Here is a 25,824-nt window from a genome sequence, read left to right as displayed (position 1 = left end):
TTGCACGCTTCCGGCAGCGGACGACTTTACCCGCCTCCTAGCCAGTTTCCCGGCCCTCACGCGGCCCACCTTCTCAGCGGTGGCCGTGAAACACGGGGTGGAGCATCATATACCCACGGTCGGGCCGCCGGTCTATGCCCGGGCACGCCGACTCAAGCCCACGAAGCTCGCCGTGGCGAAGGTGGAGTTCGCCACGCTGGAACGGCTGGGTATCGTGCGGCGCTCAATTGGGCCTCTCCGCTGCACATTGTGTCGAAGCCCGGCAGAGGATGGTGGCCATGCGGTGACTACCGCCGGCTCAATGATGCCACCACCCCTGACCGCTACCCGGTCCCACATATCCAGGACTTTTCCGCCGGTTGGCAAACACGACCGTGTTTTCCAAGGTGGACCTCATCCGGGGCTACCACCAGGTCCCCGTACAACCGGGCGATGTCCCAAAGACGGCCGTCATCACTCCTTTCGGCCTCTTTGAGTTCCTGAGAATGCCTTTCGGGTTGAAGAATGCGGCCCAGGCGTTCCAACAGCTCATGGACAGCGTCTTGCGCGACTTACCCTTCATTTATGTCTACCTGGACGACATCCTAGTCGCGTGCGCATCCCGGGAGGAGCACCTGCTCCACCTCCGCACGCTTTTCGAATGCCTGGGCCAGCATGGCCTGATCATCAACCCCGCAAAGTGCCGTTTCGGCGTCGCCATCATCGACTTCTTGGGGCACCGCATCACCAGGCACAGGGCCGTCCCTTTACCGGCCAAGGTGGAGGCGGTCAGGGATTTCCCTCGCCCCCGCACGATCAAGGGGCTCCAGGAATTCCTGGGCATAGTAAATTTTTACCACCGCTTCGTGCCCCACGTCGCCCAGCTCCTCCGCCCCCTGCACGAGGCCCTCCGGGGCAAGCCGGGCAAAGGTGACGTCGCCTGGTCGGAGCCGATGGCCGCGGCGTTTGCGGGCGCAAAGCTGGCCCTGGCCAACGCCACCATGCTGGCGCACCCGGCGCCCAATGCACCGATCGCCCTCACCACCGATGCGTCGGACTACGCGGTGGGCGCGGTGCACTAGCAGTGGGTGCGTGGTGCTTGGCAGCCGCTGGCGTTTTTTAGCCGGCAGCTTCACCCGCACGAACGCCGCTATAGCACCTTCGACTGCGAGCTGCTCGGGCTCCACCTGGCGGACCGACACTTCCGCCATCTGCTCGAGGGCCGCCCGTTAACGGCTTTCGTCGACCACAAGCCCCTTGTGTTCACGATGGCCAAGGACGCCGAGCCATGGTCGGCACGGCAGCAGCGTCACCTCTCTGCCGTGTCCGAGTACACGACGGACATCGGTCACGTGGCGGGTAAAGACAACCCGGTGGCTGATTGCCTCTCCCGGTCCGTCGTGCACGCGGTCCACCTCGTGATCGACTATACCCGGATGGCGGAGGACCAGACCGCCGACCCTGGCATCCAGGCCTTGCAGACCGCTGCCACGGGCCTCCGTGTCACCCAGGTGCCGTTCGACGCCGCGGGCGCGGCCCTCCTATGCGACGTCTCCCTCGGCCGGCCTCGCCCCATCGTGCCCGCTGGCTGGCGGCGCCCAGTTTTCGACGCCATCCACGGCCTGTCCCACCTGGGCACGGAGGCATCCCAGAAGCTCGTCGCGGCGAAGTTCGTCTGGCATGGCCTCAGGAAGGACGTCCGCGCCTGGGCCAGGACGTGCCTCGCGTGCCAGCGCGCAAAGGTCCACCGCCACACCCAGGCCCCGTTGGCCCCGTTTACGGTGCCCGAGCGTCGGTTCGACCACGTTCACGTTGACTTGGTGGGACCTCTGCCCCCCTCGCGAGGGTTCACACACCTCCTCACCATGGTGGACCGCACCACATGGTGGCCGGAGGCCGTGCCATTGGCGGCAACGTGTGCGGCTGATGTGGTGCACGCCTTCATCGCCACTTTGGTTGCCCGGTTCGGTGCCCCCTCGGACATCTCGTCCGACCGCGGCCCCCAGTTCACATCGGAGCTCTGGGGCGCGGTGGCGCAAGGGCTCGGTGTCAAACTACACTGCACCACGGCCTACCACCCCCAGGCCAATGGCCTGTGCAAGCGCTTTCATCGCTCAATGAAGGTCATGCTCCGGGCCAGCCTCCACGACGGCAGCTGGGGCGACAGGCTCCCCTGGGTCCTGCTGGGCCTCAGGACGGCGCCCAAGGACGACCTGCGCGCGTCCTCGGCGTAGCTGGTCTTCAGGCAACCACTGCGGGTACCGGGCGAATTTATCCCCGACTCCACGGCTCCTTGGTCCGCGGCGCAACAGCGCTCCACCCTGCAGGAGACCGCCCGGAGGTTCGCCCCGGTGCCGACGGCACACCACGGTTGCCCATCTTCCCACGTCGCCCCGGAGCTTCGCACGGCGGAGTACGTCTTCGTCCGGCACGACGCCCACCGGGCACTGCTACGGCCCCCGTACGACGGGCCCTTCCGCGTGCTGGAGACCGGGGACAAATATTTCACCATCGACATTGGCGGTGCCCCGGATCATGTCTCCGTGGACCGCCTCAAGCCGGCCCACCTCTATCTGGACCACCCCCTGCCAGCAGCTCTGCCTCCGCGTCGAGGCCGCCCCCCGGCGGTCAGACCCCCGGCACCCCCCAGCCACGCCGTCCCGCTACCCCCCCAGCCCTGCACGCATCACCAGGGGGCGTTTCGGCCGGGTCATCCGGCTTCCCCGCAAACTCACCCTTCAGGTGCGCGGGAATTCTGGGGGGGCGCGTGTGGCGGGCACAAAGGACAAGAATTCAGTGCACCAGCAGGTGGCGCAAACGTCCAGGCGGGGAACTGTAATGCATGCCCCGCCTATCGGCCGATCGGCCACGCCCGGGGGCAAGGCGTGGCCTCGGGACATATATGCGGGCTCGAAGCTCGAGCCCGCCCAGTGCTGAAGTGCGAGCTCTTAATAAAGACTCTTTGTATGTACCAACGCGTTGTGGCCTACCTCTCTGGCAATCGAGTCGTGTGTGCACAGCACCACAATATACCATTTAAGGATAACCAACCTGTCATGTCACCACAATATTTCGCTTACAGTCAGACAGAGAAACAAACAAAAAAAACAGACAAACAGAGTTAAAAATGTCTCATAAAAGTTTCAATTTCAGACACATCAACATCTCACTTTGTGTGCCTTTTCCTTTGCAAATTTTGTCACAAATTCAACCAGATCAAGTGCTGATGCCTGGGCATGTTCAATTGATATAGCTGCCAAGCCAACTCGTCTCTTTTCCAACATTGTAGAGCATATGTAAGTTTTTATAACTTTGAGCTTTGAGAAACTACGTTCACCACTTGCCACTAATACTGGAAGTGTGAGAAGGATCCTTAAAGCAACGGAAACATTTGGCACATTATCCAGGAGTTTTTGTTGTCGTATGAAGAGAAGTACTTCTTGTGGCAGCATAGACTTTGGAAGTCTTCGAGCTATTGCTACAAGTTCAGTAATGCGCCCCTCTGATGTCTGCGCCTTAGGCGGCTGCCTAGTTGGCCTAATGGTAGCGCCGGCCCTGTGTACAGTATTGGGCCCAGTCTTTTTCTCATCTTCATCAATGATCTTTCTGATTCCCTGAAAAGTTCTGCCACCCTCTATCATATCATTTCTCATCCTTCAGACGGGCAAGTAGCAGCCTCTTCCCTCTCTGCAGACCTTGATAGAAATAGGAGCTGGTCCAACACTTGAAATATGTGCTTCAACCCTGATAAATCCCATGCACTCATCCTTTCGCTTTGAAAGAACCGTCTGGCAAACCATCCCACTACTTCCTAAACAAACCACTTCAAGACGTCAATTCACTCAAACCTTTGGACCTCACCATCAGGCATCAGCCATGACCCTTGTTGGGCAGAACACATTTCCAAGATCGCATCAAAAGCCAGGCGTCCATTAGGCATATTTCGCCATGCAAATTCTTTCCTTGGTGAGTCTGAACTTTTGAGAACCTGCAAAGCCTTCATTCACAGCTCGATGGAGTCCATTTTGGGCTGGTGCCCCTGCTCACACCTTGCCATTTTTGATGCCATGGAAAGCAAGACCCTCAAAATCATTTGAATCTCCTGCTACGAAGCTGAGTGTCTCAACCTGTTACGTCCACATTGCAGGTAGATTAGTGGCCTCTCTGTATTTGACTGCCTCCTTTTTGGTCTTATACCCTCTACCCTCTCTTGACTCTGTCCATCGCAGGTTTCTGTAAGTAGCCCTCCTCTTGGTAAACTCCCAAAATCCAGGCTCACTGCTTACCTCCGCTCATTTGTACCTCGTTTATCTCGCCTGTGGGAGTGACTACCCCCGTCTGTTGAATCCCAATCTTCTCTCCAGGGCTTCAAGACAGCTGTTCAACACCCCCATCCATACTCATGATATCGTATACCCCAAATGACCAGATTCCCAAGCACTCCTTTTTCCAAATCATTTCAATTTTCCCCCTCTCCCTCTCAATTTTTCGTTTGTTAGTTGTTGGTTGCTTTGCTACTTTTCTGTTTCACCTTCCCTTTCCTCTTCTTGCTATGTTTCATTCAGCTTGTGTGCAGCTTCGTCACCCCCATGTGTCCTTCTTCCCTTCTGACCCCTTCCCCTTCATCTCAATCTCACTTCTACTCTGCTGTTGGTGTTTCATCCTTTCCATTTTTTCTCATCCATTCTGCTTTAGCTCTTCTACGAGCGTCGGTCTTTTGTACAAAAAAAATAAAAATTCAAAACCTTGATCTTTTCTACATTTGTTAATCCCCACACCCTTCCTCCAGCCTACTTCATCATTAATTCCCGGTTTCCCCTTCCTGAGAGTTTGCTCCTGTATCCATCTTTTGGTTTATTTTTGATTTGTGGCACACTAAGCGTGTACCTGACAATTTTCATCTCATTTCTTTCAGCTGTCAGCAAACAAGGATTTTCTGGGATAAACGAATTTGTTCAGAAGCTGAAGGCCCCACAGCTAAGCAATGGCACTCGGTAAGTATCTTCAACATGAGATAATTGACTACCTGCTGTCATGATGCTCAAAATCGAATTTGGTATTCGATGTTTGGTAGATTTGGTATTTCAATAAGTTGTTCAACAATCATAAACTGACGATCATCAAATGATAAGACAGACAGACGGACGGACAGATGGAGAGACATGAACCACTTGGTTAACCCCGCTTTTTGCTTCGTGCGCATGGGGCAATGAAGATGCCACTTAGTCAGAGGGCCTATGTGAGAATAAGTAAATTTGGTTGGGAAAAACTTGTTAGTGGCCAGTTGTATTTTTAAACTCGTCATCCCTCCATATCGCCGTCATTCGTCTGGTTGTATGGGTTAATTTATTACCCTTGGAGGGCTAAATTCGTAATTATTCTGAGATTGATAACCAGCGCGTTCGATTATGCATTGGATACGAACAACATTCAACCACTCGGGTGTCGATTCATGCAAGTTATAGATTGTTTGTCTGCATGTGGGAGGCGGTAATTGTTGGAGCTATCCTCCAGCCAGGTCGGTACCCATTTAGATAGTGAATAAACACTTGGCCTGTAACTCAGTAGCAAAAACTTGCTTCGGATTCGGCTCCGTTATTTTTGAAAAAAACTTCCCAGGTCCTATATCGGCTCGGAGCTCAGATAAGTTTGCACTGCATCAGGTGTATATAAATTGATTGCATGGGGGACACATTTGCTTCAATTGAATACCTTATCCTGATGCTGTGTGGATTCTGCTTCCCCACTGATGGACTCCTGGTAGCTTGTAACTGTTGCTGCGTTTTTGCCTGAGGAAGAAATGCTGAAATCTATCGATCTGGGTTCTTCACAACATATTTCTAGGGCCAGTAGCTAAGGTTGGGAGCTAGGGTTAGGAGCTAGGGCTAGGAGTTATGGCTAGGAGCTAGGGCTATGAGCTAGGGATAGGAGTTAGAGATAGGAGTTAGTGCTAGGAGTTAGGGCTAGGAGTTAGATATCGGAGTTAGGGCTAGGAGATAGAGATAGGAGTTAGTGCTAAGAGTTAGGGCTAGGAGATAGAGATAGGAGTTAGTGTGAGGAGTTAGGGCGTGGATGCTATGGTTAGGAGCTAGGGCTAGGAGTTGTGGCTAGGAGCTAGGGCTAGGAGCTAGGTATAGGAGTTAGGGTTATGAGTTAGGGATGGGAGTTAGGGATAGGAGTTAGATATAGGAATTAGAGATAGGAGTTAGGGCTAGGAGTTAGGGCTAGGAGTTAGGGCTAGAAGTTAGGGCTAGGAGCTTGGGTTATGAGCTAGTGATAGGAGTTATGGTTATGAGTTAGGGTTATGAGTTAGGGCTAGGAGTTAGGGATAGGAGTTAGTGCTAGAAGTTAGGGCTAGGAGTTAGGGCTAGGAGTTAGGGATAGGAGTTAGGGATAGGAGTTAGGGATCTTTGTTCCTTTCACATTTCTTTCTACTTTTGCATAATTCACTTTATTAATTCTAATTCTTGCTTCTTCTTTTATTTCTCTCTTTCTTTATCTATCTGTATTTGGAGAAGTGAATTCTTGCAGAATTATTTTTTTCTGGGAGCGTCACTTGGCTGCGCTTGGGTGGGTTTGAGGGTAGAGGAGTAGCCACTGAAACCCGAATCCTATCCAGGTTCCTCCCGATGACTCTGTCTTTGCTCTTTACTTTTCTTTTTGGTTCCTTCTGATGACTCCAATGCAGTATTTGGTTTTCTGTTTCACTATGTTGACAGGTACAACTACCCACCGCGATGCTCGCTTTATAATACAATAATGTCCTGCGCAGTAAATTATAATGATAAATCAGCAATTGTATAGTGCAAAGTTGATTTCCATTCCGTTCATCCTTTAATCTTGTAAAATAATTGCAAGTGCTTGTTTGTTTGTTTGTTTGTTTGTGCGTTGTCCTTTCATGACCGAACCGTAGCACTCGGAAGCCCAAACTGTTGGGTGTAAGTACTTCACAATCTGGGCAAGATTTTAAGCTGCCCTCTCTCCCCCACAAGGAAATTCGCTGTATGTATGTTTGTGTGTGTACTCCTGAAAATAAAAGAAAGTTAAGAGATTTTTTTTTGTTTGTTTGTTTGGGTACAGCTCAGAAAGTGAATCCATTCTAGACTTGAGTCCACCAGACAGCCCCTGCTCCAGAAAGGAGATCGTAAGTGCTTGATGATGACATTTTGAGTTTGCTTTCTTTTCCACCACTAGGGCATGCCCGTACTATATATATATCTAAAATTATATCCCCCCCCTCTATTTACATGAAATGGTTTGGTCCATTCACAAAGCCAAAGCGAACGGCTTGCGAGTACGGTGACAATCCCCCCCCCCTCTATTTACATGAAATGGTTTGGTCCATTCGCAAAGCCAAAGCGAACGGCTTGCGAGTACGGTAGAACCCCCCCCTCTATTTACATGAAATGGTTTGGTCCATTCGCAAAGCCAAAGCGAACGGCGAACGGCTAAATCGCCATAGCTCGGTAACTACTTGTCCGATTAATATGAAACCTTGAAAAGGCACATCCTCAGGTCCCCAGCAATATACCTGGCAAGTTTCAAGTATATCGGACCCGTGGTTGTCGAGAAACAGCGGTCACAGACACACAGACACACAGACACACACACATACACACACACATACACACAGAGATTACTGGAATTATAGATAGATGTATTGGTACTACGTCTTGAGTAAACTCTATTGTTTCTTCTTTGCTTCTATTTCTAGTCAATCCGCGATGTAAATCTTGGGCCTTCTGCAAACCCTCAGTAAGTCTTCTCGGCTACCTTGCGGTTCACATATGTGCATGTCTCGTAACATTTTCAGATTGGGCCAATAACGTCTCTCTATTGCCTTTCGTCCTTGTTGTAATCAGTGCTAGCCCTTCAGATTTTGACTTCTTGAAAGTCATTGGCAAAGGAAGTTTTGGAAAAGTCCTTCTCGCACGAAGAAAAGCTGACAGTCACTATTACGCCATCAAGGTTCTTCAAAAGCGCTCGATCATGAAACGCAAAGAGGTAACCTGTCCCTAAGATGTATTTTGTGAATGAATGAAACTTCGTCAACACAGAAGGTATCAGATATTGTCCTTTCTCTCTTCCCATCAAGGAAAAGCACATAATGGCGGAGAGAAATGTCCTGCTAAAGAACATTTCACATCCTTTCCTGGTCGGATTGCATTACTCATTCCAAACAACAGACAAGCTTTATTTTGTTTTGGATTACATCAATGGGGGAGAGGTATGATCACTACATGAATTAATAAATAAATAATTATTTATCATGTTCATAGAGATGTTGACCCTCAATGACATATTTTTTTTAACAGCTTTTCTTCCACCTTCAAAAAGAGCAGTGCTTCCTGGAGCCTAGGGCACGATTTTATTCCGCTGAGATGGCCAGCGCTATCGGATATTTGCACTCTATCAACATTGTTTACAGGTCTGGCTCTTTAAAGTGTACATAACACGAGTTTTACAGTAGAACTACTTGTTTATAGACTGGTGTAAATCTACGGAACCAAGCTGATGAAATTGTCGAGTAAATTGGATCCGATAAATTTCTTAATCAGACAAATTTAGTGCTACCTACATTTTCATGAGCTCACACAATTCAAAATGGTGATGTCGAACCTTGTTTGTTTGAACTTTGTTGTCCACAGCGATTTAAGGTGTATAGATCTAAGGCCCCTAAACTACTACTTATGCCAGTACGAGTGCAACTACTACAACTTCTTTAATGGCTGCATTTATTTCCACCTTTTTGTGTGTTGGCCAAGGAAAACTTTCACCCAAGTCCTTCAAGAACAGACGCTGTGAGGCCTGACATTCGACTGAATGTGGCAGGAATTTTGAACTTTGTTCCGGGTGTCAGCCATAAATTGTTTGTAAATAAGTAAATAATTAATTAATTAATTAATTAATTGAAATTAATTTTTATATTTCAATTTATTATTATTACTTTCATTTTTATTTATATCATAAATTTATTGTTCCTCCTCTTTGCGAAAGATAACAGGAATTTTGGAAATTGTTCCGGGTGCCAGCCATAAATTGGTTTTAAATAAATAAATATTTAATCAATTAATTGAAATTAATTTTTATATTTGAATTTATTGTTATTATTATTATTTTTTTATATCATAAATTTATTGTTCCTCCTCTTTGCGAAAGATAACAGGAATTTTGTAAATTGTTCCGGGTGCCAGCCATAAATTGGTTGTAAATAAATAAATATTTAATCAATTAATTGAAATTAATTTTTATATTTGAATTTATTGTTATTATTATTATTTTTTTATATCATAAATTTATTGTTCCTCCTCTTTGCGAAAGATAACAGGAATTTTGTAAATTGTTCCGGGTGCCAGCCATAAATTGGTTGTAAATAAATAAATATTTAATCAATTAATTGAAATTAATTTTTATATTTGAATTTATTGTTATTAATTTTTTTTTATATCATAAATTTATTGTTCCTCCTCTTTGCGAAAGATAACAGGAATTTTGTAAATTGTTCCACGTGCCAGCCATAAATAGTTTGTAAATAAATAAATAAAAAATTCATTCATTCATTCATTGAAATTATTTATTTTTAATTTAAATTTATTATTATTATCTTCTTTTTTTATATCATAAATTTATTGTTCCTCCTCTTTGCAAAAGATAACAGGATTTTAAACATTCATTACCGACAAATGCTGGTAAACTGATCCTCCGGCTTAACATGTTTCTGATCTGATCCTCCGGCTTCTGATTGACGGCGGCTTCACTCTGATGACAGTTGATATCTGAGTGGAGATTCTAACCCATGCCAGACAGCTCAAAGGCAAGTGTAAGTGCGCATATTTTAAGCTATCTGACTGGCATCCTCCATCATGCAAAGTCGTTCCTTGGCACACCTAAGCTCCTATCACTCCAAGACTTTCATCCGCAGCTTGATGGATTACTGCTCTTTCATCTGGGCTGGCACCACTGCCTCACATCTTTCTCAGATTGATGCCATGGAAACCAAGACTTTCAAGATCATTGGAAGCACTCATGATGAAGCAGAGTCTATGGGCCTATCACCTCATAATCACCAACACACAGGTCGTTGGTCTCCCTGTCTTGTTCTGCCTCATTTCCTGTCTTGCACCTTCTGCCCTCTCTGTGTTTCGTCCACCCAAAGTATCTGCTGGACGCACGCGGTCCATCATCAACCCCCTCCTAGTGAAAGCGTCTAAATCCAGAACCACCGCTCACCGCCACTCATTTATTCCTCTATTTTCCCACCTGTGGAACCACCTTCCACACTAGCTTCAATCTCATTCTTCTCTCCCGTCTTCAAGGTAAGACAGGTTCGGAGTCAAACCCAGAATAGACAGAGCAAAGAGAAGTGTGCTACTTGGGTCGCCTGTCCTCTCATCTCTGTTACATTAAGTGACGTCCGCTCGATTAATGCAATTTGTTATCTGAGAATAGCAGGATAACTCAGTTTGTAGTGTGCTTGCTATAGGTCGGACTTTTAAATTCCCTGCTTGAGGTTAGCTGAGGTGTGTATGTGACACGGACATGATGGACCAAATGGCGTCTTCCTGCACCTTAGAGTCCAAGTATAGTCTTGCCTTGCATTCTCCGAAGTGATTGGCTTTTTGTCAAATAACAATGTCACTGTAAATATGCCACGGTTTTGCCTTTAAATCCTCAAAATGTCTGAATGTCTGTGAACAGGATAACTTAAAAAGTTGTGGATGGATTCGGCGGGAAATTTGGTGGAGAGGTTGGGTGATGAGGACGAGTATATTTTGGTGGATATCCAGGTCTGGATACTAGAACATTTTGACCAGTGATCATCATTGAGAGATCGAGCCAAAAATGATATTTAGCATGATATCTCAAAAAGTTGTTTACGGGTTATGACAAAACTTGGTGGACATGTTGGGTGTATGACAAGGAAGAATTGATTTGATTTTGTTGAAGATCTGGATCCGAGAATTTTTAACTGATTCTTCACCCTTGAGAGATCGGGCCAAAAACGATAAACAGCACGATATCTCAAAAAGTTATGGACGGTTTCTAACGAAATTTGGTGGACACGTCGGGTGTATGACAAGGAAGAATTGATTTGATTTTGTTGAAGATCTGGTTCCGAGAATTTTTAACTGATTCTTCACCCTTGAGAGATCGGGCCAAAAATGATAAATAGCACGATATCTCAAAAAGTTATGGACGGTTTCTAACGAAATTTGGTGGAGAGGTTGGGTGATGAGGACGAGTTTATTTTGGTGGATATCCAGGTCTGGATACTAGAACATTTTGACCAGTGATCATCATTGAGAGATCGAGCCAAAAATGATATTTAGCATGATATCTCAAAAAGTTGTTTACGGGTTATGACAAAACTTGGTGGACATGTTGGGTGTATGACAAGGAAGAATTGATTTGATTTTGTTGAAGATCTGGATCCGAGAATTTTTAACTGATTCTTCACCCTTGAGAGATCGGGCCAAAAACGATAAACAGCACGATATCTCAAAAAGTTATGGACGGTTTCTAACGAAATTTGGTGGACACGTCGGGTGTATGACAAGGAAGAATTGATTTGATTTTGTTGAAGATCTGGATCCGAGAATTTTTAACTGATTCTTCACCCTTGAGAGATCGGGCCAAAAACGATAAACAGCACGATATCTCAAAAAGTTATGGACGGTTTCTAACGAAATTTGGTGGACACGTCGGGTGTATGACAAGGAAGAATTGATTTGATTTTGTTGAAGATCTGGTTCCGAGAATTTTTAACTGATTCTTCACCCTTGAGAGATCGGGCCAAAAATGATAAATAGCACGATATCTCAAAAAGTTATGGACGGTTTCTAACGAAATTTGGTGAACACGTCGGGTATATGACAAGGAAGAATTGATTTTATATTGCTGAAGATCTGGATCCGAGAATTTTTTAATGATTCATTACCCTTGAGAGATCGGGCCAAAAACGATAAATAGCACGATATCTCAAAAAGTTATGGACGGTTTCTAACGAAATTTGGTGGACACGTCGGGTGTATGACAAGGAAGAATTGATTTGATTTTGTTGAAGATCTGGTTCCGAGAATTTTTAACTGATTCTTCACCCTTGAGAGATCGGGCCAAAAATGATAAATAGCACGATATCTCAAAAAGTTATGGACGGTTTCTAACGAAATTTGGTGAACACGTCGGGTATATGACAAGGAAGAATTGATTTTATATTGCTGAAGATCTGGATCCGAGAATTTTTTAATGATTCTTCACCCTTGAGAGATCGGGCCAAAAACGATAAATAGCACGATATCTCAAAAAGTTATGGACGGTTTCTAACAAAACTTGGTGGACATGTTGGGTATATGACAAGGAAGAATTGATTTGATTTTGTTGAAGATCTGGATCCGAGAATTTTTAACTGATTCTTCACCTTTGAGAGATAGAGCCAAAAACGATAAATAGCACGATATCTCAAAAAGTTATGGACGGTTTCTAACGAAATTTGGTGGACACGTCGGGTGTATGACAAGGAAGAATTTATTTGATTTGGTGAAGATCTGGATCCGAGAATTATTAACTGATTCTTCACCCTTGTGAAATAGAGCCAAAAACTATACATAGCGCGATATCTCAAAACGTTATGGTGGATTCGGACAAAACTTGGTGGGCATGTCTGGTGTATGACAAGGAAGAATTAGTTTGATTTTGGTGAAGATCCAAATCCGGATACGAGAATTTTTTTAATTTGTAAAGTGAATCTTCACCATTGAGAAATGGGACCAAAAACTATACATAGCATAATAATTCTAAAAGTTTTGGTTGGATTATGACAAAACTTGGTGGATGAGTTGGTTAGGTGACTATAACAAGCCGATTCGATTTTGGTTCAGGTCTGGATCCAAATCCAGATCCTATTAGTGGGATACAAAACATAAACAGTTCAGTCCGGGTGAGGTATGTAAACATGAATGTCTTAATGCTGCAATCACTCGTTTCTTTTTCAGAGACCTAAAGCCTGAAAACATCTTACTGGATTCTGAGGTATTAAATATTAATTTAATAGCACTGTTCCATAGAATCCACATATTCACATTGATAATGTCTACTATATGTCTGAAGGTCTTTCCTGAATCCTCCCATATCACTCGCAGGGACATCTAAAGTTGACAGACTTTGGGCTTTGCAAAGAAGGAATTCTCCCAAACGACACCACATCCACATTTTGTGGCACCCCTGAAGTGAGTGATATGAATGAGACCCTTGTGCCAAGTGCTAATTAAAAGTTAAATAGAAACTCAGGATCACAGTACTCCTCACCTGAACTTTGTACTTTCCAAGTGTGTGCTGCACAGCTCATTTGCTCGAAATGCTAGATCGTCGGCACACTGTCTTCTGTTTTGTAAGGTCAACAAGCCTGGTCTGTAAGGTCTGCAAGAAAAGTCTTGTCTCTAAGGTCAACGAGGTCTTTTTTGTAACAAACCAGATGTCCTACTCAAATGTGATGCGTGCATTGCAAGTTGAAGTGATCATGCTCCTTCATCCCCACAGTACCTGGCACCAGAGGTTTTGCAGAAGCAGGCCTACGACCGGACCGTCGATTGGTGGTGCCTGGGATCCGTATTGTATGAAATGCTTTATGGGCTGGTGAGTTAATTTATAATCATGATAGTGGGGAGGTGGATGGGAGAGAGGGCTACATAGAGAAGGACAAACCTTTGTGCCGAATTTAACTTTATTTTTATTTTATTTTTTTTAACTTCTTTTTTGAACTTTTTGGAATTTCTGCATCATTGCATTATATTTCAATTGCAAACTTTTTCACCGCCATTTGTACTCAGAGTCCTTGCACTCCCTTAGCCATGTCAATGCAAAACCATAGGCGTAGTTTGACTTCTCTATTTGGGGGGTCAAGGGCTTAATAATAATATTTGTAATGGGTAGCTAGGTCTGACTTCCAAAAATTACCGTTTGTTAGTGTAGTTACAGTGCACGTGGAATCACAAATACAGTTTACGTGCATTATTGTTACGTTTAAATACGGGATGTTTTTATCTTAATTGTAAACTACTGAAAAAAATTGTTTTACCTCCTCTACCTCCCCCCCCCCCCCACCCCCCAAACTCCGCCGGTGTGCAAAACACAATGACCTGATGCACTAGGTGAGTGTATTTGGTGAAAAGTCGGACCTACGTTTGAATCTGACTGTCTCCTTATCATTGTGGGTTTCAGCCACCTTTCTACAACAATGACACGGCGCAGATGTATCACAACATCCTCCACCAGCCACTCCAACTGAAGCCAAACATTTCAAACGCAGCATGCTGCATCCTCCAGGGCTTGCTACAGAAAGACAGGGAACTGCGGCTCGGAGCTCAAACGGACTTTGTAAGTGTCCTGTTTGCTAAAAGAGTCTCTACTCAATGCCAACTCACTTGTGTGTTCAATTTACACACCAATGAGTGATTCAAACAAACCTGGAAAATGCTTCAGCATTTCCTGGTTGATCATTCTGCTTTGTATGTTTGAGTAGTACAGTATGTATTCATCTTGTACTCCATATAATTTATATTTTACTCCTATGAAGTGATATGCCCATAAAAAGAATGATGCAAAACTAAAGAACCATCAGAAAATATAACTATAAATGGGGTTTAATATATAAATATTTTATTTTTTATGGCTTTCCGTGAGCGAAGGCATCCGAACGGCTTTGCTGTAATATTCATGAATTTGATGGTTTATTCCACAGCTGGAAATCAAAACACACGCTTTCTTCTCCAGTATCATTTGGGAAGACCTTGATTCCAAAAGGATCAAGCCCCCATTCGACCCCAACGTGGTGAGCTTGCTTCCCCATGTGATGGATAATGGTGGAAGTTATAGATCATAATACACCTCAAAACTTGATATTTAAGGATGTCTCAATAAAGCTACTATCGGTGTAAACTTTGTTTAGGGCAGTAAATTCTGCCGAAATTAGTAACAACTACAAAGATCATAGAACACATTACCCCACACAGTGTTCAGGTTTATATTTCAATTTAAATAAAATAGTGATTTAAAAAATTGTTTTAAAATATCCGAAAGTTTAGCACTACTGAAGCAGTCTTACATTTCACCATCTACGCTGTAATAATACGACATTTTCACTGTTTAGGAGATGGAGGATTTATTGTTCATCATAGAACAGGTGTTGGCTTAGCGGTTAGGGTACCGGCTTGGGATCCTAGGATCCTGGGTTCGAATCCTGGTCGATCGCTGAATTAACGCCAGGGGGGTTGACTCAGCCTGTCATCCTTCCGAGGTCGGCAAATTGAGTACCAGCTTGTTGGGATGAATGATCCTGGTGTGTACCCCGATTTAGATTAGGTACACCGTATCCCTGCGCATCGAAAGAGTGTGACCAAGGGTTGGCGTCAGGAAGGGCATCCGGCCATAAAAACATTGCCTCAAACAGGGAACCATGATTGTCATGGGGCCCGCAAGGCTAACCCCTGCTCTAGCGGGGAAAATGGCCTTAAAACGATCATTCATAGAACACAGAGTAAACTAGAACGGCACTCAGTAGAGAGCATACCTCCACCTGTTTTTGTTCATATCACTCAATGGTGAAGAATCACTTAAAAAATTCTACTAGCCGGATCCGGATCCGGATATTCACCAAAATTTAATCTTTTCTTCCTTATCACACACACAACTGCTCCAACAAGTTTCGTCCAAATCCGTCCACAACTCTTTGAGATATTTTGTTCACAAACTAACAGACAGATGAAAAATCACTCATAGAGCGACACTTGGCAAAACAGAACAAAGTGGAATGGCACTCAGTAGCGCATCCTTTTGACCTCAAAAATAGTTGGTTGTTGAATTCAGTTGGCTGATGTGAAAATCCTATTCAAATTTCAAGTCAATCGGATGAAAATTTAGGCTTTTAGAAATTTGAAAAAAGCGGTTGACCTTGGGCCTATGTTTACCTTTTGGCTTAGAAATATGAAAAAAGCGGTTGACCTTGGGTCTATGTTTACCTTTTGGCCTATGTTGACCTCAAAAATAGTTGGTGGTTGAATTCAGTTTGCTGATATGTAAATCACATTCAAATTTCAAGTGAACCGGATGAAAATTGAGGATTTTAGAAATTTAAAAAAAAGTGGTTGACCTTTGGCCTACGTTGACCTTTTGGCCTATACTGATCTCAAAAATAGTTGGTGGTTGAATGAAGTTAGCCAATATGTACATTCTATTCAAATATCGAGTCAATCGGATGAAAATTGAGGATTTTAGAAATTTGAAAAAAGTGGTAGACCTTTTGCCTGTGTTGACCTTTTGACCTTTTGACCCCAAAAATATATAGGATTTTGTCGGACCACGAACCCTACCATTTAGTAAAGTTTCGTGAAGATCGGTTTAAAATTGTGACCTGTAGGCAAGTATAAGTGAGCGGACAGACAAACAAACACACACACACAAACAAACAAACAAACACACAAACAAACACACAAACAAACACACAAACAAACACACAAACAAACACACAAACCGGAGTGAGCAACATGTTTGCAATTTTTATTTTTATTTTTTGCTAAGTAACAAACAGACAGTAGTGAAAACATAACCTCCATCCACATTTGGTGGCGGAGGTAATCATCAACGCACATCGGCAAAGTGGAGGCTTCTTCTTCACTCTGATACTGCACCCTCTCAACTGCCACACCCTATCATCATCATTGATATTGATCTTTGCAGGGACATTGGCCCCCACTATGATCATTTGCATGGATGGATTTCACAAAGTACATTTATGCAGTAATGCGCCTATTTTAAAGACGCTTATCATAATCCTAAAAACAAGCAGATGATACAAAATATAGATTACATTTCATAAGAAAAATGGTTTTGGCAGCAGCAGTGGATTGGCTATTTTTGGGAAAGACAGGGGACGTGCGTGCCTTGTCAGTCAGCCGCTGCCCAAGCTACTCGCGAAACTAGCCGAGCAGCCGTCATCGGCCCAATCCGAGCCACGCAAAACCCATGCAAGGCTCTGCCAACTTGGCCTCGCCCAAAGCGCAGTAAAGCACCACAAGCAGCAAGAACAGCCTCCGGGCACGTCATTGCCCAAGGCTTAACCGCCTATAACTAACATCCAGCTCCACGAACACCGGTGTTGTATTACGTCCAGGGGTGTAGTCCAGCCGGAACATGCAGAGCGTCGCTCCGGCACATCAATCCAACAGACGAAAAGCTTAACTCTGCAACAGTAGAAAAATAAATAACTAATAATAATAAACAGCAACGTTCACGATCAGTTGAGTTATTATGCTTTGTGTGCTTTGTGCAATCATGGCCAAATAATAGGGATCAAAACTTGGATATGTCGATATTTGTCTAGGGAGCGTCTAGGACACTTTGTCTAGCAAGCGACATTATAACAACACACGTTATAGGCAACACAGACCAAGATGAATTGCTAAATTGCAAGACTTTTCCACCATTTATATCCAGATTTCATGAATTGTCTTATGTTTACAAAAAGTGCATGGAAAAGTCTGGATGGCCTCAACTAGTTTAAGTCTGGGTGGATGAGTGATGTGGTCGTTCTTGTGAAACATGGCGATCACGTAGTACGAGAAAAGGTACGTCTGTAATACATCAATGACATGGACTCATGTTGGCGGAACAGATACACATGATGTTATATTGAAGGAGCTGGGGCTCCCACGTCGATCGGAAGAATGGACGCGACAAAAAGCTGGAATTCATCCGAGTTGCTTTAATCAAATCAAACACTCAGGCACTCTGAAAACCCGTTTATCGGGCAGCAATATATATACCTATTATCCCGGAGGGTTTGCCCAGGCCCGGCGCCAGGGGGCGTGGCCCAGCGTCCTGGCTGCGGCCTAGCAAGTTGAGGGCGAGCCTGCCCGGGCATGCCCGGGCGTCCCGACCGAGGCCTGGCAAGTTGAGCGCGGGCCTGCCCGGGCGTCCTGGACGAGCCCGGCATGGTGATCGCTCCGCGTCCTTGATAGGTGCAAGGCGATTGTGAAAACCCAGCGGCAGCCGCTACACACGTCCCCCCAGAATCGACTTGCACCGGCAGGGTCAATTTGAGGGGGGTCCTGATGACCCGGCCGAAGCGACCCCTGGCGGGTCGTGGGAGGGGGTCCGGTGAGGTGGTGGGCGGTCGAGTGGGGGGCACCGTGGACGGGGGGCGGCCTCGCCGCGGCGGAAGGGCCACCCGTGGTGGGTGGTCGACGTCCACGTGCGCCGGCTTGAGGCGGTCCACCGCAATCCGGTCCGACCTGCCGCCGATGTCGATGACGAACGACTTGTCGTCCCGTCGCAGCACCCGGAAGGGCCCGTCGTACGGCGGCTGGAGTGGCCACCGATGTGCGTCGTGACGCACAAAAACATACTCCGCTGTGCGGAGTGCTGGGGGGACGTAGGACTGGGGGTCACCGTGGTGGGATGTTGGCACGGGGGCAAACCGTCGGGCGGCCTCCTGGAGGTCCGAGCGCTGGTGAGCTGCGGACCAGGGACTGGTAGCGTCGGGCACGAATTCGCCCAGGACGCGTAGCGCCTGGCCATAGACCAGCTCGGCGGTGGATGCCTGGAGGTCCTCCTTGGGGGCCGTGCGGAGGCCCAAAAGGACCCACGGCAGCCGGTCGGCCCAACCGCCGTCTTGAAGGCCGGCCATGAGCGCGGCCTTCATGGAGCGGTGGAATCGCTCGCACAACCCGTTTGCTTGGGGGTGGTAGGCCGTAGTACGGTGGAGCTTGACCCCCAGGTTGCGGGCGACCGCGCCCCACAGCTCGGAGGTGAACTGTGGTCCGCGGTCTGACGAGATGTCCGCCGGTGCGCCGAAGCGGGCGACCCAGGTGGCGATGAACGCCTGCGCCACGTCGGCGGTGGTGGTGGAGCCGAGGGGAACGGCCTCCGGCCACCTGGTGGTCCTGTCCACCATGGTGAGCAGGTGTGTGAACCCCCGTGACGGGGGAAGGGGGCCCACCAGATCCACGTTGACGTGGTCGAAACGTCGTTCGGGCACGGTGAAAGGTGCCAGCGGGGCCTGGGTGTGTCGGTGGACCTTGGCCCGTTGGCAGGCCGTGCAGGTGCTGGTCCAATCACGCACGTCCCGACGAAGGCCGTGCCAGACGAAACGCGCCGACACCAGCTTCTGGGAAGCTTTCCGGCCCGGGTGGGAAAGGCCGTGGAGGGAGGCGAAGATGCGGCGTTGCCAGGTGACGGGCACGATGGGGCGAGGCTGGCCTTGGGAGACGTCGCAGAGCAGGACAGTGTCCGCGCAGGGGATGTCGGCCAGGCGGAGGCGCGTGTCCGCCGCCCGGAGGGCTTGCACCGTGGTGTCGGTGGTTTGGTCCGCCGCCATAAGCGCAAAATCCACGCCCAGGTGGACCGCGTTCGCGCTGGCCCGGGAAAGACAGTCGGCCACGGCGTTGTTTTTGCCGGCGACGTGCCGGATGTCCGTGGTAAACTCCGACACGGCGGAGAGGTGGCGCTGTTGGCGGGCCGACCATGGCTCCGTGACCTTGGCCATGGCGTAAACCAACGGCTTGTGGTCGACGAACGCCGTGAAAGGTCGGCCCTCCAGGAGGTGGCGGAAATGGCGGACGGCCAGGTGTAGACCGAGGAGCTCCCGGTCAAACGTGCTGTATTTGAGCTCGTTCGGCCGGAGCTGCCGGCTGAAAAAAGCGAGTGGCTGCCAAACCCCGTTCACCCATTGCTCATGTACGGCGCCCACCGCGTAGTCGGAGGCATCCGTGGTGAGGGCGATGGGAGCGTTGAGCACCGGGTGAGCGAGCAGTGTTGCGTCGGCGAGGGCCCGCTTTGAGCGTTGGAAGGCCGCATCCATTGCTGCGGACCAGGCGATGTCGTGCTTGGCCGGCTTGCCCCGGAGGGCTTCGTAGAGGGGCCGCATGAGTTGAGCAGCACGGGGCACGAAGCGGTGATAAAAATTCACCATTCCCAGGAATTCCTGCAGGGCCTTTATGGTGCGGGGACGCGGGAACGTGGTGATGGCCTCGACCTTGGTTGGCAGCGGCACGGCCCCGTTCTTGGTGATGTGGTGGCCCAAAAAATCAACGGCCGTCGTGCCGAAGTGGCATTTGGCCGGGTTGACGATGAGGCCGTGCTCGCTGAGGCGCCCGAACAGTGTTCGGAGGTGGAGGAGGTGCTCGGCCCGGGACGTGCTGGCGACGAGGATGTCGTCCAGGTAAACGAAAAGGAACGGCAGGTCACGCAGCACGCCGTCCATCAAGCGCTGGAACGCCTGAGCCGCGTTCTTGAGACCAAACGTCATCCGCAAGAATTCGAATAAGCCGAACGGCGTGATGACTGCCGTTTTAGGGACGTCGGCCGCCCTGACAGGTACCTGGTGATATCCCCGTATGAGATCAATTTTCGAAAAAATGACCCGTCCTGCCAGACGGGCGGAGAAGTCTTGGATATGCGGGATCGGGTACCTGTCGGGGGTGGTAGCGTCATTGAGACGGCGGTAGTCGCCACACGGGCGCCATCCACCCCCCGGCTTGGGCACGATGTGCAGTGGCGAGGCCCACACGCTATCGGAGCGCCGCACGATGCCGAGGTGCTCCAACGCGTCGAATTCGGCCTTCGCTACGGCGAGCTTGGCTGGGTCGAGGCGGCGGGCCCTGGTGTAGACCGGCGGGCCCGTGGTTGGTATGTGGTGCTCGATCCCATGCCGTACTGCGACGGCCGAAAACGTCGGCCGCGTGAGGGCCGGGAACTCCGTGAGCAGGCGAGCAAACTCGTTCGCCGCCGGGACGGTGCATGCCAGCTCGGTCGGCGCGGAGCTGCTCAATGTGCATACCAGGGAGCTGAAGGTTTCGGCGTTGATTAAATGACGCCGTTGGACGTCCACCAGCAGTCCGTGTGCGCAGAGGAAGTCGGCGCCTAGCAGAGCCATGGGCACGTTTGCGGTTACAAACGTCCAAGCAAAGCGTTGGCCGCCGAAGCAGAGGGTGACGTTGCGCGGGCCGAAGGTGCGGATGGTCGATCCGTTGGCCACAACCAAGGAGGGGCCGCAAACCGCGGATTGCCTGTCCTGGTCAGAGGTGGGTATGACGCTCAGTTGGGCGCCGGTGTCGCACAGGAAGCGCCGTCCGGACGCTTTATCCGTGATGAACAGTAAGTTGCCCGTGTGGCCGGCGCTCATGGCTGGTAATGAACGCCGGCCCGGCCGTTTCCCGGCCTGCCGAAGGTGCACGGGGGTCGGCATGTCCGGGCCTTCTGTCCGAACCTGGCATGATAGTAACACCATGCTTGGTCAGGTGGAGGCCCCGGTCGTCGTGCTGGAGGTGGTCGGCTCGGTGTAGCGGCCGCCAATTGCGTCGGTAGTTCGGCCGTCGACCGTGCCGGGTGCTCGGGCGCCATGGGTGTTGCGTCGGACGGCGGTGGGTCCCATGTCGCCGCTGCGACGCGCTGTCCTGCGGCGGAGATCTTGTCGGCTTCTCTGGCAAGGGCCCGGGGATCTGTGATCGTCGTGCTTGCCAGGGCGAGGCGTACCGGGTTAGGCAGCTGACGGAGGAACAGCTCCCGGAACAGGAATGCCGGAGAGTGCTCGCCGAGCAGTGAAAGCATGTAGTCCATTCGCTCGGAAGGGCGCGTGTCGCCGAGCTCAGGCAGTTCGAGCAGGCGCCGTGCGCGTTCCGCCGATGGGAGGGCGAAAGCATCGAGGAGAAGCTTCTTAATCGCGCCGTATTTGTCAGCGGCTGGCGGGCTCTCGAGGAGGCCCAGGGCGCAGGCCGCGGTAGCCGAACCGAGCGCAGCTACCACATGGTGGAAGCGGGTGTCGTCGGCCGTGACGCCTCGCAGGGCGAACAGGGACTCCGCCTGTGCGAACCAAACCGCCGCGTGAGCCTCCCAGAAGGTAGGCAGTTTAAGGGCGACTGCCGTGTCCATGTCGGTAGGTCACCAATGAAGGAGCTGGGGCTCCCACGTCGATCGGAAGAATGGACGCGACAAAAAGCTGGAATTCATCCGAGTTGCTTTAATCAAATCAAACACTCAGGCACTCTGAAAACCCGTTTATCGGGCAGCAATATATATACCTATTATCCCGGAGGGTTTGCCCAGGCCCGGCGCCAGGGGGCGTGGCCCAGCGTCCTGGCTGCGGCCTGGCAAGTTGAGGGCCAGCCTGCCCGGGCATGCCCGGGCGTCCCGACCGAGGCCTGGCAAGTTGAGCGCGGGCCTGCCCGGGCGTCCTGGACGAGCCCGGCATGGTGATCGCTCCGCGTCCTTGATAGGTGCAAGGCGATTGTGAAAACCCAGCGGCAGCCGCTACAATATACTGTATATTAACATCATCCTTATCTGCTCTGACATCTCCTTCAGTATTCCCAGATGTTTATCCGCCCCAAAGCTCAACCTTCATTCGTCAATTCCAAGAAAAAAACAAAAAACTAAACAAATGATGCTCGCAGACCAGATACCGAGTTTACAATCCATCCATTGGCCCAGCCTAGAGCGCTTAGAGGTGTGTGTGCAAAGCACTAGGTCATCCTACCATCCCTTACCACATGGTACTAAATAAAAAATAAAAACGACTTCTCTTTATATCTTGAAATACATAGTTTTATCGAAAACAGAGTTTTAATTAAAAGGTGTGTGTGTGTGTGTGTGTGTGTGTTTGTGTGTGTGTGTGTGTGTGTGTGTGTGTGTGTGTGTGTGTGTGTGTGTGTGTGTGTGTGTGTGTGTATTTTATTTATGTAAAAGTAAAATCTGCTTATTTCATTTATCATTCATTTTGGGGACTCAGATGGTTAGTGTCAAGTTAAAACTTGATGTGACGGTATATGAGATCTGGCCATTACGTCAGAGCCGACACATTTTTCCAGGGCTCCTGTACCTTAAACATTGGCACGACACCGCTGGTTCAGTTACCAAATTTCTTGTGGAGCACTCACCAAGTGGCTTAAGCACTGAAGCAAGCACTCCATTTGAAACTGTTGATAAGGAACGGTTGGCTTGGCAAGTGCTAGCTAGATGCTTGGTAACTGAACACACACCAGTCACAGGCATGCTGTGACGTTACGCGTGCGTGGGGTAACGGCCAAATAAATCTCTGACTATATATCGATATATAGCATGGTTCTTGGAAGTATTATGAAGGTGATTTGTGCTCTAGTGTTCAAGTATATTATTCAAATTACATAAAGTTTTAAATAGGGTTAAAGGAGTATAAATTAATTAATTCTGGGTTTTCCCCTCCATTTCACCCATTGTCTATTACATCACCCAATGTAATAGTCTAGGCCAAATTTTGAAAAAAAAGGCTTTAAAAAGGTAGTTGGAAGTATTTCCTGTTAATGATTGGCATTCAGGGTCAATTTGTATTTTATGTATACGCGTGGGGTCACCCGTGGGAATGCCACGGGCATGGAGGTGTATCGTTCCGATCGGTGCAGCCGTTTGTGCGGCACCCGTGACAATAACGTTAGGCGGGAGTCCAAACCTGAAAATGCTGGAGACCAAAGCTGAAATTGGAAAAACAATATAGCCTATTTTACTCCAGGAGATCCCAGGATTACCCACCCAAAATATCGTTGCGATCAGTTCAGCCGTTTTTGCGGTACCTGGGAACGGACAGATGGACAGACAGACGGATGGACATTTGGTGAATTATAGTAAGATACTGAGTTTGATTAAAGTGTTTGCCACATTCAATTCCGAGTTTTTAACCCTTTAATGGCAGACTCAAAATAACGGCCATATTCTATTTTGTTTTTGTGAAATATTCTGTTATAGCTTCAACGGTCTTCATTTCAACAAGACCTTTCAGTTTTACAAAGTTTTGTTGGCTCGGCAATTCAACTACAATCCACAACAAGCTGTGATAAGTTTAGAATATGTATTAACCCATGTCCGCTGCAATTCAAAATGACTACTGAGACAGTACTTGATGATGAGCAAGAAAAGACATCAGAAGGATTTTCGTTTCACTTCCTCAACAGCAGACAGGACAAAAGTAATTAAGCCTCCGACATTCCCCCAAATAATAAGGTAATCTACCACTCCCATATGACCAGATATACTCACCCCACCAACTCCGAAACACCAAAGAAACAAGCATTCTGAGTATTGCGCTACAATACATGTCCCCTACCGGCAGTCTGTCATCCAGAAAACTGTTGGGGAAATTACCAAGTGTTCTTTACCCACAGGTTCTGAATCGTTCCCAATCGCTAATTAACTCAGGACGGGCTCACCTGTGATTCGCACTCGGGCTTCGATTTATACACCTCAGAGACAGGTCAGCAGAAGCACGACAAAATAAGTTGTTGATAAAGAACCTTTCGAGTCGTTAAATATCTGTAATTTATTATATTTTCCGGTTCACGAACCATTTTCGATGTGTATATATGTTGCTCAGCTTGGCTCCGCCCCTCCCGAAAGCGCGCGCTGTGTCGTGCTTTTGACATTCGCGAGACGAGGCTGAGGGCGCCCGGTGCGGTTTGAGGAGAACTCTAGAATAAACAAGAGATATCCATTTTTTTATTTATATTTTCGTTTAATTAAAGATATCTGCCAAACCACGTGCCCTATCGCAAATTCCAAATGGACATTTTAGTAGATTGACATGTTGAACAGATCTGTGCAGTTTCCCCTTGATTGGATCAAAAATGAGGGAGCGGCTCGGTTTTAAAGGTTCATGCTTAAAAACGTCATAACTCTGAAACCATGTGACGCATGACGTCATGCTCGTTGACTTTTTTGTTCGTCATGGGTATGCGATTCTGCCTGCAAAGTTTGGCCTCGATCTGTTCAGCCGTTTCAGAGAAAATGGGGTTTTCGTGTTTTCACGAAAAACAATATGGCGGCCGAACCACGTGACCTGTGACGTCATAATGACCATTAAAATATTCTACAGACCGAGTCCCCCCTACGGTGAAAATTTGATCTCAACCTGTCCTATTATTGCAGAGAAAAATTTTTAAAAAGGAAATTAAGACTTAAAATGGCACTGAGTTAAGGATCATCAGAATTATCAGAATTCCCAAAGGTCAAAGTGCCATAACTTTGTCAAAAATGATCGAAACGTCATGAAGTTCGAACTTGATCTGTAACCTATCATGAGGAAACCATGTGCCAAGTTTGAGATGATTTGCATTAAGAGTTTAGAAAAAAAGTCCGGAAAACTGTTCTTTGCGTGACGGACTGATGGACTGACGGACGGACAGACGGACAGACGGAGGGACGGCGTGCAAACCTATAGTCCCCTCCGGTGTACACCGGTAGGGGACTAATAAGTATAAAGCAATGCTATATGACAGAAGTCCCGTGAAGACTGGTATTGAATTTCAGATGAATTTTGTATAATATCAGTTCTACAAAATGTTCTGACATACTCTGTCTTGGTTATGACATCTGAAACCTTTGGAACATGGAAATCTCAGTCTTCTGCAGCTGCAACGCATACGCATCCACATGACACGATCTCCGAACATGCTTTTGGAATCAGAGGGAGGGAGAGTAAGTATGGCACTAAAGCGCGGCGTTACGCGCGCTGCTTGTGAGCAAGGAGGAAGCGGACAAGCGGTAATATATACATGTCTTTATTGTAAGAGCACACTGTAACACTGTACCGCTCCGGGCTGGGCGCCCGGTGTATATCATGAGGCCACGCCTACCCCTGGTGCGTGGCCACCGCCCACTTGGTGCGCGGAATGATGTCACCACGCCAGTGGGCTTTTGTGTCCGCCACACGCGCCCCCCCAGAATTCCCGCGCACCTGGAGGGCCAGTTTGCGGGGCAGACGAATGACCCGGCCGAAGCGCCCCCTGGCGATCGGCGGCGTCCGGGGTGCAGGGATGCCAGGTGGGATGC

General features: G+C 48.3%; 1 protein-coding gene across 2 annotated transcripts in view; it reads left to right on the top strand.

Moving 5' to 3' along the window:
- Positions 1-25,824, top strand: part of LOC137423077 (serine/threonine-protein kinase Sgk2) — a 66,409-nt gene that overhangs the window by 20,854 nt on the left and 19,731 nt on the right. For both annotated transcript variants that reach the window (XR_013622893.1, XM_068109869.2), the window contains exons 3-13: positions 4,895-4,973; positions 7,060-7,123; positions 7,694-7,734; positions 7,842-7,983; positions 8,075-8,206; positions 8,295-8,407; positions 12,972-13,008; positions 13,119-13,205; positions 13,516-13,611; positions 14,197-14,352; positions 14,717-14,806. Coding sequence is in view for 1 of the 2 variants with exons in the window: in XM_068109869.2 (XP_067965970.1) it covers positions 4,895-4,973; positions 7,060-7,123; positions 7,694-7,734; positions 7,842-7,983; positions 8,075-8,206; positions 8,295-8,407; positions 12,972-13,008; positions 13,119-13,205; positions 13,516-13,611; positions 14,197-14,352; positions 14,717-14,806 (1,037 nt within the window). In the remaining variant the exon portion in view is untranslated. The remainder of the gene's footprint in view (positions 1-4,894; positions 4,974-7,059; positions 7,124-7,693; positions 7,735-7,841; positions 7,984-8,074; positions 8,207-8,294; positions 8,408-12,971; positions 13,009-13,118; positions 13,206-13,515; positions 13,612-14,196; positions 14,353-14,716; positions 14,807-25,824) is intronic.

This window comes from Myxine glutinosa, chromosome 3 (assembly GCF_964187855.1).
Source record: "Myxine glutinosa chromosome 3, kmMyxGlut1.1, whole genome shotgun sequence".
NCBI lineage: Eukaryota > Metazoa > Chordata > Myxini > Myxiniformes > Myxinidae > Myxine > Myxine glutinosa.
The sequence above is the reverse complement of the archived record's forward strand: the minus strand, read 5'-3'. Positions and strand labels throughout refer to the sequence as shown.